At 44.8% G+C, this 16,381-nt stretch overlaps 1 protein-coding gene across 1 annotated transcript in view; it reads right to left on the bottom strand.

Annotated features, from left to right (window-relative positions):
* Positions 1 to 16,381, bottom strand: part of LOC118851720 (SV2 related protein) — a 65,915-nt gene that overhangs the window by 118 nt on the left and 49,416 nt on the right. The window contains exons 9-16 of the mRNA XM_036761272.1: positions 11,708 to 11,836; positions 10,870 to 10,943; positions 7,983 to 8,059; positions 5,341 to 5,448; positions 3,867 to 3,978; positions 2,612 to 2,693; positions 2,277 to 2,366; positions 1 to 1,708 (exon numbers count right to left, since the gene is read on the bottom strand). The exon at positions 1 to 1,708 is cut by the window's left edge and continues 118 nt beyond it. Coding sequence (XP_036617167.1) covers positions 1,502 to 1,708; positions 2,277 to 2,366; positions 2,612 to 2,693; positions 3,867 to 3,978; positions 5,341 to 5,448; positions 7,983 to 8,059; positions 10,870 to 10,943; positions 11,708 to 11,836 — 879 coding nt within the window. The 3' untranslated portion in view covers positions 1 to 1,501. The remainder of the gene's footprint in view (positions 1,709 to 2,276; positions 2,367 to 2,611; positions 2,694 to 3,866; positions 3,979 to 5,340; positions 5,449 to 7,982; positions 8,060 to 10,869; positions 10,944 to 11,707; positions 11,837 to 16,381) is intronic.

Below are 16,381 nucleotides of genomic sequence, written 5' to 3'. Positions count from 1 at the left end.
GGAGCGGGGGATGCTCTCCTTCCTGACGTGATCCCATGCTTTCACAATGGGAAACATTACATTTTGAACCAAGTACTGAAGGCCAATGTATGCCACTGACATGGAACCTAGTTAGTCCCCTTCTCCTGGTCCCAGGTGCAAGCCAAATTTGGCCTTTGCAAAAAGGCAGGTTCACCCCGCTGACCCCCGTCATGCTCTGTCCACCAAAGAGGGCTACCATTCCCCACAGGAGGTATGAGTGGTACCCCAAACTACCCCTGGGATGGTGATGTCATGAGCATTGGCAAGGGATGGCAACGAAGAAACCGGAGCTGGGGGAATGAGGACCCAAAAATTGAGCATCCCCGACCCTAGCTTCGGAATAATACTGAGATGTGTGTGGGCACATTTGCGGATTTCTCTGTACATCTGTCCAGGCTCAAAATCGGAATCCCCCATCGTGGCTGGTGCTTGATAAAGAGAGGCCACACAAGTGGGTTGCTTCCTTTCCTACCCTTCATGCCCCCCTATAGAAGAGCCAGCAATTAAAGACACTGGGCCCCCAAATTGCCTTCCTGGGAGGTAGAAAGGAGCTCATGAGCCCAGTTCCTCCTGGACCGGTCCAAGGGCCAGAGGCCCTCCTTCCATCCCTCCTTTCTGTCCTGATGTCCCAGCCCAGCTGGAGGCAGTTTCGAGAGGTGGCTTTCTGATAGGAAGGATCCCCTCTCCCTGTCCAGTGAGAAAGGGTCAATGCTGGGAACAAGCCTGGGTACAATGGACAAAAACACACCTGCCCCCATGCAGTGTGGATATGGGAGTTGGGGGAAGGGGCAGGGTGCTGACCTGAAGGTCAGCAATGGTGATACCACCTGGTGATATGATAGGGCAGTGAGCAATGCCGGGAGAGCTCTGAGCGGAGAGAAAGCTGACCCTTTCCCAGCCCATTTCAGAAGCACTCCTTGGACCCGAACAAAGGGTCGTGAGGTTGCTTAGTCCCTAAGTGCTTTGGATTGACTTTCCTCTGGAAGCCCAGACCATCTGTAATGCCCAGGAGAATTGCCACTGAGCTGGGGACCCAGGAGCCGATTGGCTGCTTGATGGTGGAGGCTGACCCACCAGAGTCCCCTTCCTTGCTGAATGTGCTATGGATTTGGGTCATTTACGTGGCTTTTGGCTCTCCCGTCGAACACCTGGATCTGAATGGCATCTGGTTGGCTCATGGTGTCACTGGACCTTTGGAGCTTGGCCGTGGGCCAAGTGAGAATGACAGGCTCCTAACAAACCTCACCCCACTATCACACAGACAGAGCAACCCCCAGAACAAATGCCTCCCCTGCCATCCCCAAGGTGGTGCTGGATGAAAATGAGTGAATGGTATTAAAGACACAAATTCTTTTCGGTCCAAATCCACAGGTCTGGAACTTTGACCCATGACGTTGGCAGTGACAGCCTGATCCCGCTGGGAATCACCCTCACCTCCTCCCTCTTGGTCTTCCCGGACATCCAGCCTCTCTTGTTGCCATCACTCTTGCGATCCAGAATTTGACCTGGTCACGCCCATGTTGTGGGAGCCTTTTCCCACCATCTCCTGACCCCACTCCCGGTGGCTGGACTCCTGCAGACCCCGGCCTTTGGTCTCAATGGGCAGAAAGCAGGAGGCAAGGGCAGCCAAGAGGCAGCAGCCACTGTATACCACCAGAGTCAAGTAAACAGACGATTCCAGCATCACCTGCACAATGAGGGATACAAGATGCTAGTGACAACTCACTTTTGGAAGTGGGCCCTCTAGGGATGATGACTAGAGGTCATGTTTTTCTGTTCAAAGCTCTTTCCCAGACATGATCTGAGAGGCAGCCTGGTATAAAAAAGGACACGGGTTTGGAAAGTGAGGACTCAAGTTTGAATCCTGACCCTACCACTTACAACTTTTATAACCTTGGCCCCATCATTTCATCCTTTAGACTTCAGAATCTGCCTTTAAGAGAGGATTTGGGGGCAATACCAGCCCTGGAGTCAGGAGGACCTGAGTTCAAATGTGGCCTTACACACCTGACACACCTACTAGCTGTGTAACCTTGGGCAAGTCATTGCCCAAGTTGCCCTGCCTTCCTCCTGCCAAAAAAAAAATAAAATAATTTTTAAAACAGTGGGTTTGAATGTGCATTTTGTGAAGCCTGCCCTGGGCATGAAAAAAAAACATTATCAAGAGCTCTGCCTGGCACTCTCATAAGGACAGACTTGCTTGGGAGTAACGGCCTGCCACTGCTGTCCCATCCCTCACCCAGGACATCACTTACCTGAGCAATAAATGGAGTGATGAGGGCACCCACTCTTGCCATTCCACTACAGGTGCCCAGTCCCAGGGCACGGGTAGCTGTGGGGTAAACCTGAGAGACAGAGAAACCAAATGTTAAGCTCTCATCTGGGGGGTCCTATCTATTTTGGGGTCATGGACTCCTTTGGTGGTCTGGTGAAGGCCAGGGACCCCTCTTTGTAATAATGTTTTTAAATGGATGAAATGAAATACATGGGACTACAAAGGGAACTGATTGTGTTGAAATGCAGTTATTGTCTCTCTGTGCCCAGCGTCAGCGAGCCCCTGCCCCCTCGGCTCCTCACCCAGGCCTCCTACCTCTGGAGTGTAAACGTAGGCAGCCTGAAATCCTCCTGAAATGAAAGCCCTTGAGATGAACAGAAGTACAGTGAGGACGCTTCTAGAGGGGGAAAGGAGAAAGATGCTGGGTCAAGAGTGGGTTTGGCAGGGAAACATTTTTCACCAATGCTCTGAAAACCAGCAACAGTGCCCTCTGTATCCTAGGTCCATCTCCCATCGGCCAAGGCCTGCCCTGGTTGTCTTTACCATTCCACAAAGAACTGGACTGGGAGAGGGCAACCCCTGAGGTGAGCAGTGGGGTCCAGAGAGGTGGCGGATGCTCTCCAAGTCAAGGAGATCGAATGCTGAACCCGGAGTCAAGAAGCGCTAGGATGGAGTCTTGCCTCTGACGCTTATCACCTAACTTCTCTGATACTCACCTGGAAAATGAGAGGGCTGGACCCGTGGTCTTGGGAGTCCTGGACATGGAGTCGGGAAGAGCAGCGTTCAAATCCTACCACTGATAATAGCTGTGTGACCCTAACTGAGTCATGTAACCCTCTGAACCTCATCTGTAAAGTGGGGATAGTAGTACCTGTGGCACTGATCTCACAGGGTTGTTGCAAGGCTCACGTGAGATAATGCATGGTAAGTACTCTGCATATTTGAATTCATTATGCAAATAATGTTAGTTAGATTAAATTAACATCAGCATCATCACTGTCTTCAAGTATTCCAAGTAATATGGGAGAGTGGTTAGTTGCAGAATCGAGGAGCTGGGGGGATGTGAGGGACCCCACAGGGTGGACAGGGCAGGAAGCTCATATAACCAGCAACAGGAATAATCTGTGAGTGAAGACCAGGAGGTATCTGCAAACATGTGTTTAAGTACCTACTATGTGCCAGCCACAGTACGGGGTGGAGGGGGTGGGGCAGCGTTAGGAGGTGATGTGTGAGCTAATCTGAAGGCCTGTGAACTTTCCCTCTGAAATCATCTCCAATTTACCCTGTGTGTGTCTTGTATGTACCTAGCACGTTTGCATGCTGTGTCTCTTATTAGACTGTGAGCTCCTGGAAAGCAGACACTGTCTTTTGCCTTTTTTTGTATCCACAGCACTTAGCACAGTGCCTGGAACAGAGTTGGTGCTGAATAAATGCTGATCAATTAACTGAGTAAAGTCTTTAATGTTCTCATTGACCTTAAGACATATCATGATAATACTACCTGCCATTTTTTTTTTCGCAGGAGATGGGATGGTTGACTCCCCAACCCATTATCCATTCTTGACCCTACCTTCCAACACAGATGAGCAACAGCAGACTACAAAAGGAGAAGACAAAAAAGGACAGGGCCATAGTTTTCTTGCGGCCTAGGCGGTCGATGATCCACAGAGTCACAAGGATGCCTAGAGAGAGAGGAACACCACTAGAATGAGGCCTGACAAACTGGGGTTGTTGTGTTGGGGGACCAGGGGAGATAATCAGTGGTTCTTCCCAGCCCTTCAATTGGCTGTAGCTGGGGGCATCCAAAGCCCTATTTCATGGATGTCAGATTTATAGAATCCATCCTAGTCTCCTTAAATAGATAATTCCATAGCTTAATTGGGGAGGTAAAGTCAGGAGAAGCAATGGAAGATCCCCAATCAGGGCCACACCAGTCTCCCAGCTCAGAACAGGGCATGCAAGCTGTCACCGTAAAAAGACTGTAGCTTTTGGGGAGATATGTTGAGTCATAGAAAAGGGACTCTCCTTCACATTCCTGCATTTTTCCTCCTGATCTAGTACTGAATTCAAGGCCAGAAACTGCCCCCAAACCTGGTTTTCCCACTGATCGTCCCTCGGAGTTCAATGCTCTGCAGACAGCAAAATAACAACCCAGCATTGTTTTGTGCTCATCTCCCAATTTGGGGCCCCTCCACATCTGCTCCCAGATGGTGATTGCCCTTTACCTTCCTCAGTTTTTGCTCACTCACTTGCACTTGATGGACCTATGTCTGGTGTGATAGAACACTGAATTTCCATGTAGCCTTTGTTTCAAACACCTTTTTCATAGATACTAGTTACTATGTCTTTAAGAGTCAAAAGTAATGTTGAGAAAAGCAGTTTTACTAGATCCTTGCTTGGCTAATTAGTCATGTGCCTTGTTAATTCTTTTCAGTGTCTCTCACTCATTTTCTTTCCCCAAATTCTTGTGCAAAAAGAGTATAGCTTAGATTTGGTGAACAATTTCTAGAGTTCTCCTTCCTTATTATTTTATACCTCTGCACTTCATCACAGTCTAATCCTGAACTAAGATTCTGATTCAGAGTCCTCAATATCTAACCATGTCCCCTGGATGGTAGCAACATCTGACCCCCCTTCTCCTGCATTGTGTATCTCCCTTCTTTCTTCTGCATGCTTCTTTTCTTGTTCCTGTTCAGTTGTTCAGTTGCGTCTGATTCTTTGTAACTCTGGGGACCATACTGTCCATGGGGTTTCCTTGGCAAAGACACCAGAGTGGTTTGCCATTTCCTTCTCTGGTGTATTGAGGCAAATAGAGGTTAAGTGCCCAGAATCTCATAGCTAGCAACTGTCTAAGGCCAGACTTGAACTTAGGTTCAAGGCCTGGTGTTCTGCCCACTGCCCCACCTAGCATCAGCACAGATAAACGAGAGATAAATGAGCTCACCTCTGTTCCAGAGGTGAGAGTAGCACCAGCACAGGTCAGCCAGACAGTAGCCTTCTATCTCTGGCTAGGCCCTCTCTCTGGAAGCAGGTGGGTCACTTACCTGGAAACTCTGATAAGGTGGTCAAGAGCAGGTCCATGTAATCCTCCTCCGTCAGGTACTCACAAGCCAGGCTACACTTGGCCTTCACAGCTTTCCTTCTGCTGGACACTAGGGCAGGAGCAAGGCGGAGAGGAGCAAAGGAACATTTCAGTGCTTCAGCTACCCTTTTCAGGACTACCTCCTCTCTTGTTTTCAATTCAAAAACAATCAACAACATTTTATAAGAAGTTTTACTAACATTTAGATAACATTTTAATGTTTACAGAACCCTTTACAAATATTATTTCATTTAATCCTCACAACAACTTTGGGATAGGTGTGCCCTCATTATCCTCATTTTGCAGATGGGGACACTGAGGCAGAGGTTAAGTGACTTGCCCAGGGTCACACAGCTAGTATATTTTTGAGGTCAAATTTGAACTCAGGTCTTTCTGACTCCAAACCTAGCACTCTATCCACTGTGACACCTAGCTGCCTGATAGATGTCACCATGCCAAATACTCACAATCTCCAAACTACATGGAATAAAAAAAACCTTCCAAAATATAGAAACCTAATAGAAGAGATGGCAGCCATGTGGGAATCAGACAAAGAGGCGGCTAGATGGTGCAGTGGATAGATCACCAGTCCCGGAGTCAGGAAGACCTGAAACCTATAGCAGAAATAGTGGTTTGGGTAATATATATTTTTATATGTAACAATAACTTCTCAGTCTCAGTTGCTGCATCTATAAAATGACTAGATTCTGGTCCTCGAGGTTCCTTCTAGCTCCAGAACCATGATCTATAATCTCAAGAGGCCTTTCCAAGAAGGGGGCACCTGAGCTGACCCTTGAAGGGAGGTGGGGTGTCCAAGAGGCAGAGGTGCTGCCCAGGCCCACCCTGTCCAAGGGTTGGTGACTGTCTAGGATAACAGAGGCATTACATTCAGTCCTTGGAGGGACATTGAGAAGTTGGATTGAGCAGAGCCTGAGGAGGCTGCGAAGGGACATCCCAGTCCATTGGGCACCACCTAAAGCCCTGGATGGGCCTCCGCCAGGCTCAGCTCTTCTTCTTCCCAATCTCCAGTGAGGGTTTGCTCCTGCTGCCCCAACTGTCTCTGGAATTACTGCTGTCTACCCACAGACTTGCCAGTGCTAACCAGTGCCCACGCACCATTAAGGCTTCCGGCAACATCTCTCAGAGTTGTCTCTTCTTGGCAGAATCCAAACAAATCAGTTGGATGGGCAACCAGTCAAGCCAGGGCCATGGGTACCTTCCATTTGTCCAAGAGCCACTGGTCAGAGCTGAGACTAAGTAGATGCCTTCACCATCGCAGCTCCATGGAAAGAGGGTAGGCAGCCTTGCTCTCAGCCATCATCCTTCTTTGGCCATTGAATCACAGGCTCCAATGGTAGGCACCTCTGAACCCTCTGCCCCAGCTCACGAATCATTGTTCCCAACAGTGATCCTTCAGCCAGGCAGCCACCCCATGCTCTGTGATGAAGTCTCTAGGCAAGGGCTTGATGTGAGAGGGTGGGGGTGGACCTTGAGGTTTAATGAGAAAGCTTCTCCCATTCTGCTCAATCCATAAATGCTGACCAAGGCTGGGACTAGGCTGGATACCCTGATGAGTAAGGGGCTGTGAAGAAGGACTCAGAGGCAAGGCCTGGGGGGCTTAACCTCAGGCCTCAACAGCTGAGAACTCCACCTTCTTCTTAGACCTCTGAGCAGTGACCAAGCCTGGAAGGAAGTCCTTTGGCTGCTGTGCCTTCAAGAACAGGACTTTCTGTCCCCACCGGGGCAGGCCTTGAACCACATGGCTCAGCAATAGTCTCCCTCCCTGCCATGGTCAAGGCAAGGCCAACGCCCTCCAGACAGTGTAAATAGTGATCTTAGAGAGCCACGAGCAAAACAGGAAGGCACAGGGAGGACACTGGATCTTCAGGGGTCTGGGTTCGAATCCTACTTTGGTCATTTAATAGCTATGTGACCCTGGGCAAGTCACTGAGCCTTACAGGACCTCTTTCTTCATCTATAAAATGAGGTGGTTGGTGCCTGGACGCCCTCTGACTACACTGCTCTCATCAAAGACACCACCATCCACCAAGTCTCTCATATCTGTGTATTTAATTATGTTCATACAGGTTGTGCATCCTGTCCCTTCCCCTCCCTAACACCTCCCCCCCCCCCAGCAGGAAACAACAAGGTATTGATAGAGATTTGTCCTTGGAAGCAAAGTACCACCTCTGATCTGACTGTGTGACCTTGGGAAAGTAATTTCCTAGGCAATTCTCTAAAAGCCTGAGTTATGAAGTTATGTTGACTTGCATTGGTGGAGGTATTTTTTCACCTGGGAATTCCCTATACCAATGAGATCACGGGCCCAGCTCTTATCCTCTCTTCCTATTCCCACCCTACCTCCCCTCCCAATATGATATAAGCCCTGACATTCTCTGTTCTAAGGCCCCTCTCAGCCCTGACATTCTCTGTTCTAAGGCCCCTCCCAGCCCTGACATCCCCTGTTCTAAGGCCTCTCCCAGCTCTGACATTCTCTGTTCTAAGACCCCTCCCAACTTTGACATTTCATGTCCTAAGACCCCTCCAAGTTCTGAAATTCTACAGATCTCTGGAAAATAAAAAGAAGAAAGCATTGCTACTCACTGTTGCAGACATCTCCTTCTTGAAAGAACTCTGTAGTTAGCAAAACTAATCCATAGTATGAAAATGCATTGGAAAACCTGTCAGGGAGGAAATGAAAATGGTTGACTCTGGTGATGAGGAATGGGGATGAAGGCTGCTCACCCCTCCCTTCTTCCACACACCATCGCTCTTTCCTTGCACAGCCCCTCTCCCAGGGACAGATGACTCCTCAGGGCATGAGGGGTGGATTGTATTAATGTGGTGGTTCTAAGTCATTATGTACTGGCAAGGACCCAACGTGATCCAGAGACACGGAGGTGGGAGGCTGCTCTCAATGGCAGAAAACGTTATTCAGGGCTGTCCATGTGGAATCCAAATCTTTCTTTCATTCTAATACAATCATTAGACTATAAGCTCCCTGTGGGCAGAGACTGTTTCATTTTTGTCACTATATTTCCACTTAGCAAAGTTCCTGACCCACCGGTCAAAGCAGAAACGTAATATAAATATTATGTAACAATATATGCTTGTTGAGTGATACACGGATGGAAACATAGTGCCGGCACTAGAAAGAACATTAGAGATTAATTACCCTAATTTTTTTCATTTTACAGGTGAGGAAACTAAGGCCTGGAGAGAAGAAGGGGCTTGCCCAGGGTCGCACATTCTATGTCTCTATTAAATATCCCATCTCTACAAAATCATTCACAATGACTCTTCCCTGCTGACAACGACAAATTCTGTTTGGTACACATGTAACACTACATCCTCATGCACTGAAATTCATCTCCCCAGCCCCTCCGCCATACATTTTATCTGTCAAACAGCCTCTCTGGGGTGGAGACTACATCTTCTGTTTTTTATTTGTCACCCTGACTCCACACTGTGCGGGTCCCTACTACCAGAGTACAACTAGAGCAGGGCAAATGCATCTTTCCCCCAGGGTGTTGGGGGATGTGTTCAAACATGTCACAGGTTCTCCTGTAGACTTATTCTGAGTAATGAATGGGTGGAGGTTGCCAACAGCCAAATTTCTTCTGGATGTCAGGAAAAACTTAACAATTAAAACTATATAAAAGCAGAATGTTGGGTTGTGGGGTTTTTTTGAGACAAATGGGGTTAAGTGACTTGTCCAGGGTCACACAGCTCATAAGTGTCTGAGGCTGGATTTGAACTCAGGTCCTGCGCTCTATCAGCTGTACCACCTAGCTGCTCCCAGAATGGGCTTCCTAGGGAGGCTGTCCTTCCCTGGAGGTCTTCAAACATAGCCTGGCTGACCATGCGTCTGTGATGTGATAGAAGGGATTCTTGGTCACGTATATGTTAAACAAGCTCTGAGGCCCCTTTCAACGGAGGGAATCTGATTTTTTGAATCTTTGATCTAGAGCTGGAAGCCACATAGTCTAACACTTCATTCTACAGATGAGGAAATTGAGGCCCAAGAAGTTAAATGACTTGCCTAACATCACACAGGTAGAGTAAGCATTAGAGAGGTGAGATTCTAGTCTTCTTTCTATGAACTCCCTCGTCGTGTAGAAATAACAGAGCTTAGTGCCTAGTGTGTGAGAAGGAGTTAAAATAAGATGATATGGGAGGGTAGAGTGGGCTGACCTCCTTCCCACTCTCTTCCCATGCCTTAACTCCCCCAGAAGTGGCCTCACACCTTGGACGTTTATAAGCTGTGTGACCTTGTGCAAGTCACTTAACCTCTGTCTGCCTCAGTCTCTTCAACTGGAAAGTGAGGATGATAACAGTAGCAATTATAGTTGTATGGACCAAATGAAATATTTGTAAAGCATTTAGCCCAATGCCTGGCACATGGACAACCCTATATAGATGCTACTTATTATTATTATGAATGATTGAATAAATAAATTAAACTCTCCACACTCGGGGGCCGACCATGCAGTGGCTTCTTTAGGGTGTCTCTCTCTTGCTGCTCATTTCACGGGTAATTAGCACCTTTCCCAGAGAGTGAACATGGAAAAGGGAAGGTGGTTAATAAGTGGGAAGGAGAAGCAACAATATTTTTTGTTATGTGTGAATAGCTCTGTTTTGAGGTTTGGTGAGAGAGGAATCTGCAAGGAAAGAGCTGAAGGGGAACATTGGGATTAAGAAAGGAGGGCAGATTTCTGTCTAGAAGGCACCATGAAGGTGATCCACTAGGGGTGGGGAACCTGCAGCTTCGAGGCCACACATGGTCCTCTAGGTCCTCAAGTGCACCCCTTTGAAAGAACTTGAGGACCTAGAGTGTTATGTGTGGCCTCAAGTCTACAGGCTCCTCACCCTGACTATTGGATTATTAATCCAATCTCATTTTACAGATGAAGAAACTGAGGCGCAGAGCACTTAAAGGCCTGGGTTACAAGGTCACACAAGTACCACAGAATCTCAGAGTTAGAAGGAACCCCAGACCTCATCTGGTCCAATCCATACTTGGTCAAAAATTCCTTTTCCAATATTCAAGATATATAGTACCATGGCCTCAACTGGAATTCAAAACCAGCCTCTAAATTCAGTGCTTTCTACTATAAATGGAGGATTTGTTTTCTCCCAGCAAATTTCTCCATTGATTCAAGCATTCAAGACTGAATGATTAGAGATTTAGAGACGGAAAGGACCTCAGAAACTGCTGAGCCCAGACTTGCCCAAAGCCACACAGGTAGCCGGCAGCAGGGCTGGGATCTGTCCATTTTTCTTTCCTCTATACCAACCTATCTCCCCAATGCACTGGTTATTTACTGACACCCAAGGAAATGAGAAAACTACAGCAGCCTGGGAATTGCTAATATGACTGTCTTCAAGAAACATGGAAGTCCTTTGTGCCACATGGTCAATGGAATACATTGGCAGAAACATGGAGTGTGTTGGGGGTGGGGGAAGCATTGGCATAAAAAAAACCTCTTACCATATAAACCACAGCAATAAAGTTGTCCATCTAAATTGGGGTGTGAAAAGGTCCCTAATTTTGCCCCGGTCTTCCTGTTTCAAAACAAAGACAAATTCTGTTTACATTTCTCAAATTCAAAAGAGGGCTGCTATCTGAATGTGGAACAGATTTGTTGTTTAAAATCATGGAGAAAATCTTCTTAGCTTAGCCTTTGTCACTTTCAATTGTTTTTCTTGTCCAACTTTTTGTGACTCAATTTGGGAAAGACACTGCAGTGATTTGCATTTCCTTCTCCAGCTCATTTTACAGATGAGGAAACTGAGGCAAATAGGGTGAAGTGACTTGCCTAGGGTCACACAGCTAGTAAGTGTCTAAGACTGGGTTTGAATCCAGGAAGATGAGTCTTCCTGATTCCAGACCTGGTACTCTACCCACCATACCACCTATGGGGTAAACAAATATTCAGTTCCCAGGGTCCCCTTTGTCCTACAAAGGTTCAACTTCTACACTGGGCAGCAGAGGTAGCAGGGATTGACTCTCATTTGTTCTTGGAATACATGGAACAGAACAAGGTCTTCCCTCCAGGGAGCTTGGAAAATTGAACCATCAAAATGATTCTGAGATAATAGGATCATAAATTTAGAGCAAGAATGTACCTTCGCTAATCATTTTACAGATAAAGAAGCTGAGGCCTAGAGAGGTTCTATAACTTCCCTGAGTCAAAACAGGTAGTAAAATAGCAGAACAAGGATTTGAACTCAGGTCCTCAGACTCCCAATCCAGCTCTTTCTACTCTCACATGCCCAGTCCCCATCAGATACAGCTCACTCTGGACCTGCTCATTCAGGGCACTGACCTGTCTGGAAATGATCAATTTTCCCAGGGGCATCGGTGCACCATTCTCTGTCGCTATCCTCTTCAAGGTGGCGATGGCCTTTTCCTGGTTCCCAGATAGCACATCATACCTTGCACTCTCAGGAAGCCACTGGGAGGGCAGAGAAAATCAAACCCTAAGCAGTATCAGAGTGAGACTGGACACCAGCTGAGCTCCAATATGTGGGGCTGGCGTCTGAGATCCAGGTCAATCCCAGCCAACCGCCAACACGCCCCTGAAAGGCCTTCTGGATGCTCCTTTGACATGGAAACTCCTTAAGGGCAGAGACTGATTCCTTTTTATCTTTGCATTTCTAGAGCATTGCATGGTACCTGGCACCTAGTAAGCGCTTAATTTGATTGATTTTGGATACCTTACTACCAAGGAAAAGTGGGAAGCAGAGTAAACCTGAGTTCAAACTTTGACTACACTACATAAAATATGATTATATGGGTCAGGAAACTTGTGATGGTTGGGTGAGTAGAGTGTGTTGATCAGATCTGAAGCATGAAAACTTAGTGCATTCATTTATACTTCTATTATCAAGGTGAATCATTTGTTGTTGCCATCAGTAAATGATAATATGTTTGGATTTCCAATCAATCAATTGATAAACATTTATTAAGCACCTACGATGTGCCAGTCATTGTGCTAAGCACTGGGGATACAAAAAGAGGCAAAAGACAATCCCTGCCTTCAAGGAGTTTACAATCTAACAGATTTCCCCAAAGTTCAATGGTCCTTGACATCAAGGAGCTTACAATTTAATGGATTTCTTCAAAGTGTGAATTTCTTTCAAAGTTCAAAACCTTTACATCTTGGATCTTCTAGGATATCTTCATAGCATAGAGAGCTTCCCATTTTATTGACAAAGTCCCCAAGTGGCTAGGTAATTTGCTCAAGGTTCTACAAGTAGGAAGTGACAATCCTTTCACATTATTTGAACCCCAATAATATCCAAAGCATCCAAACTGCTTTTGCTCTATTCTAAAAATGCCCATTTCCATGTCAGCAACTTCAAAGACCAGATAAGATTGACAAGGGGTATCTTTCCTGTTGGTGACGGGATGTCTGCAACCAGAACAGTGGGATTTCTCTTATCTTGATATTCTAGGGACATTTGCATCTTGTGATCATAATCTCTAAGTGGCATTACCTTGTCAATTGTCTTGTTCAACTAAGAACTTCCTTTTTTATGGTATGGAGATCATAATCTGGAGTTGGCTTTGTTACTTAAATCTTGTCTTTCTTCAAGTCAATCAGAAGTTTGCTTCTGATTCCATGATCATGTATTTGCTAGCTTCAAGGAATTTATATATCACCTAGCTTGTTTACCTCCTTTAACCAAACTTTCAGGTGCCATAGACTGTGGATGGAACCGATGGAATGGCAGAACCGCATCCCAACCTCGCCAATGCTAGACTCAGGAGCCTCAGGATTCATTTTTCCTGGAGTCTTAACCTTGACCCGGTCAGGTAAGTTCTCTCTATTCCCAGTTTCCAAAGGACTTCCACTAGTTTGGTTGAAATCCAAAATTCCCTTTGGGTTAGCTCTGGGGGCAGGGACCAATTCACTAAATTGCTCTGGATTAATTAGGTCCCCTCTGCGGATCAATCTTTGGAAATTAGGACAACTATTGCCAGCACTAGCGTCAGTTAACTAAAGATAGCCCAAACTATGTTGGCTACAATAGGGCTCTTTTGGACCAGTCAAAGTTACTTTATCTTAAAACCAAATTAAGTTTAAAGGCCAACAAAGAATCTATCCAGGGATGGGAATGTTTTTCACCTTGGGTTTGCTGAGATGGCTGAGTGAGAACAAAAGGCTTAAAAGCCTCTTCCCTTAAGGCTTGCAAAGCTGCTTCAGTATCTCCCCCAGTATTGGCTAATTCCCTCTACCTCACTCTCCCCTCTTTTCCAACAACTCCAGCCCTAGCTGTTTCTCTACTCTTTCTGCTCTATTCCTCACCTCCTTCCTGCCTCCTTTCCCTTAAAGGCTCTGATTATGGGGAAGATAAATGCACTTTGTCCTTACTCTCTCACCTTCCCTTACCTGCCCTAGTCCTCCTTCCTCTCCTCTTTCCTCTTTCCCAAAGGCTCTGTTTTTGAGGAAGACAGCTACACTCTGGATGTAGGTTCTGGAGAGTCAGAAAAATCAGGGACACCAAGGCTTCCACCAAAGACCATAGAGGTACTCCGAGCAAAGGTTGCAGGATCTGATCCTCATGCACTCCCACCCTGTCAGGTCTTAGATCCTTGCAAATTCCCCAACCCCCTTTCTTTGGAATAATAATAGCCAATTGGTGATGGGAGTTTCTAACAAGCCTCAAATTCTCCCTCTCTCTGTCGTTAAATTGTGAGCTCAGTTTGTATTTGTCCTGTCAAATTTTGTCTGTCAGTATGTATGTCTCTGTGTCTATCTTGTGAACAAGAAAAATTTAAAATACAGGCAGCCAGAAATTTCTAAAGGCTGCAAGCTAGGGAAACAAACAAAACTTAAGATGCTTTTCCTTGTGATCTCTGGTCTGGCCAACCTGGAATTACATTGAAAACAGAGCTAAAAAACATTTTATCAGATTCTGGAACTAATCATTAAAAAGTTTGGAAACTGGTTAGTTGGAATTACCAGAGAAAACTCCTGAGACTGTAGGTAACTCCAGGAACTCTCACTCGTGCTAAAACACCTCCTCCCAATCCTGATCACTCATTCCCCACTCCCTCCACCAGAGTTAAGAGGGTATCTCAGTGTGGGGATTTTTAACAACTATAAGGGTTCTTGTTAACTCCTCTCATCCCCAGATGAGATTACGAGAAAAGAATGTTGGAGAATTGCAGAGAAAACCTAAATCACCTTTCCCCACCTGGCAAAAGGAGAGGAGGCTCAGCAATTCACAAGCTGGCAGTAGCTTTGTGCCCCTGGGCTCCTTGTAGCCCATCCTTTTTGGTAAAGCTTGGAAATGTCACCCAGGTCCTATACATTCTGCCCACCCTGTCCCAGCAGCTGCAAACCTCCCCAGGCTCAGCAAATTCTGCAGTTGTGGGGGAAGGGAGCAGTGGATGGATTGGGCCTGTGGCTAGCATTCCCTAAGCCCTGCCTCCAAGAATTGTGACCATTGGGATACTAGCTTCTGCTCTTGGTAAACTTCATACTTCTCTGTTCTAGTTGCAAAAATGCATTTTATCTCTGTTCCACGTTTCTCCTGATTTGTAAAGGGAAAATAATAACGGTTGTTGTTATGGGATCAAAATGATGTGATGATTGCAAAATGCTTAGCATAATGACTGGTATATGTTAGAAACAGCATTTTTAAAATGTAATTATTAACTTTGAAGTGCCTTCTAAATACCAGAAGTAATGAGTTGAATAATTTCTATATGTGATTATCTGAAAATACAATTGATGTCATCTAAAGTTTATTGTTTCTGTATTTCTAAAATTGCATTATATTTCTAAAATTCTCTTAGATTGTGAAGTTTGAGAAGACCATTGTGTGGTAGAAATGGTATTATGGCAATTTTAATCTGAGTTTTGATGTATATGAATTGGGTTTTTAAAGGGATGTGATAAAAATTTGATGATTTGAAACAGTTCTATTTGGCTATAAACAAATAATGATAATAATACTGACATTTACTATAAAAGCGTATTTTTTCATTTAAAATCTTGTCTATTAAGAGAAAGTTATAACTTCAACATGTTAATGATGAGATAAATGATTCTCTGTGCAAGGAGATGTAAAAACACATTCACCTAATTTGATAATGGGTAGTTTCAAATTTCACATACATAACAATTATTTAGGGTACTATTATAGTTCTATGGTCTAAACGTTGTTAGGATTTTATTGTCTGAGGAAAATGATGAATGGGTTAAGAAGATGGACCATTGCTATAACTTAAGAAATTATAAACTTCCAAGTTTTGTCTTTATTTAAAAAGTTCAGTTAAAATTATTTTTTGCTATAAATCAAGTACTTATACAAAGGCCTTGTTTGGGATCTCCTGCTATAATTTCTGTCAATTCAGGATACATTGTAAACTGTTGAAAAATGTGAATTTATAGATAATAATCTTCTTTTACAGTGCTAAGAGTATTGGGCCTTAGAAATTAAAATGTTACCACTAGTGATTATGAATCCAGATTTGATTTGCTCATCCAACTAAGTTACAGTCTCCTGATTGGTAATTAATTGGTTCTGTTTCAAGTTTTAAATACATGATAATTGCTTGTGATGTGCTTATATTTCTAAACTTTCTTACATTGTGCAACTTGGTTAATATTGCATTACCTATGTTGTTAGAAAAAAATTCCTCTTATAATCTAAATGTTGTTAGATTAAGGATTGTACTTAATTAAGAACTGAGGTTGTTAACTGAAACAGGGATTTTTGGAATCATCTAGTCATAAATTCTTATCAATCCTGTGTAAAGTCTTCTGTGTAGAGGAATTCCTATGGTGTACGTTTAAAGTCCTGGTAAACTTTGTTTTTGTGGTAAGGCCAATTTAACTAGGTATGTTTTTATCTTAGGGGAAAAAAATGAATTTCCTTCCCAAAGTAAACACCTTTTGGCATTTGAGAATTTGTGAATGAATCTCAATGTTTAAAGGTTTATTTTCACTTTAAGGAAGAAGAAAGAGATTTCTATCATTTTAAAA

The sequence above is a fragment of the Trichosurus vulpecula genome, chromosome 1 (assembly GCF_011100635.1).
Source record: "Trichosurus vulpecula isolate mTriVul1 chromosome 1, mTriVul1.pri, whole genome shotgun sequence".
Classification (NCBI taxonomy): Eukaryota; Metazoa; Chordata; class Mammalia; order Diprotodontia; family Phalangeridae; genus Trichosurus; species Trichosurus vulpecula.
This window is presented reverse-complemented; position numbering and strand designations above follow the sequence as displayed.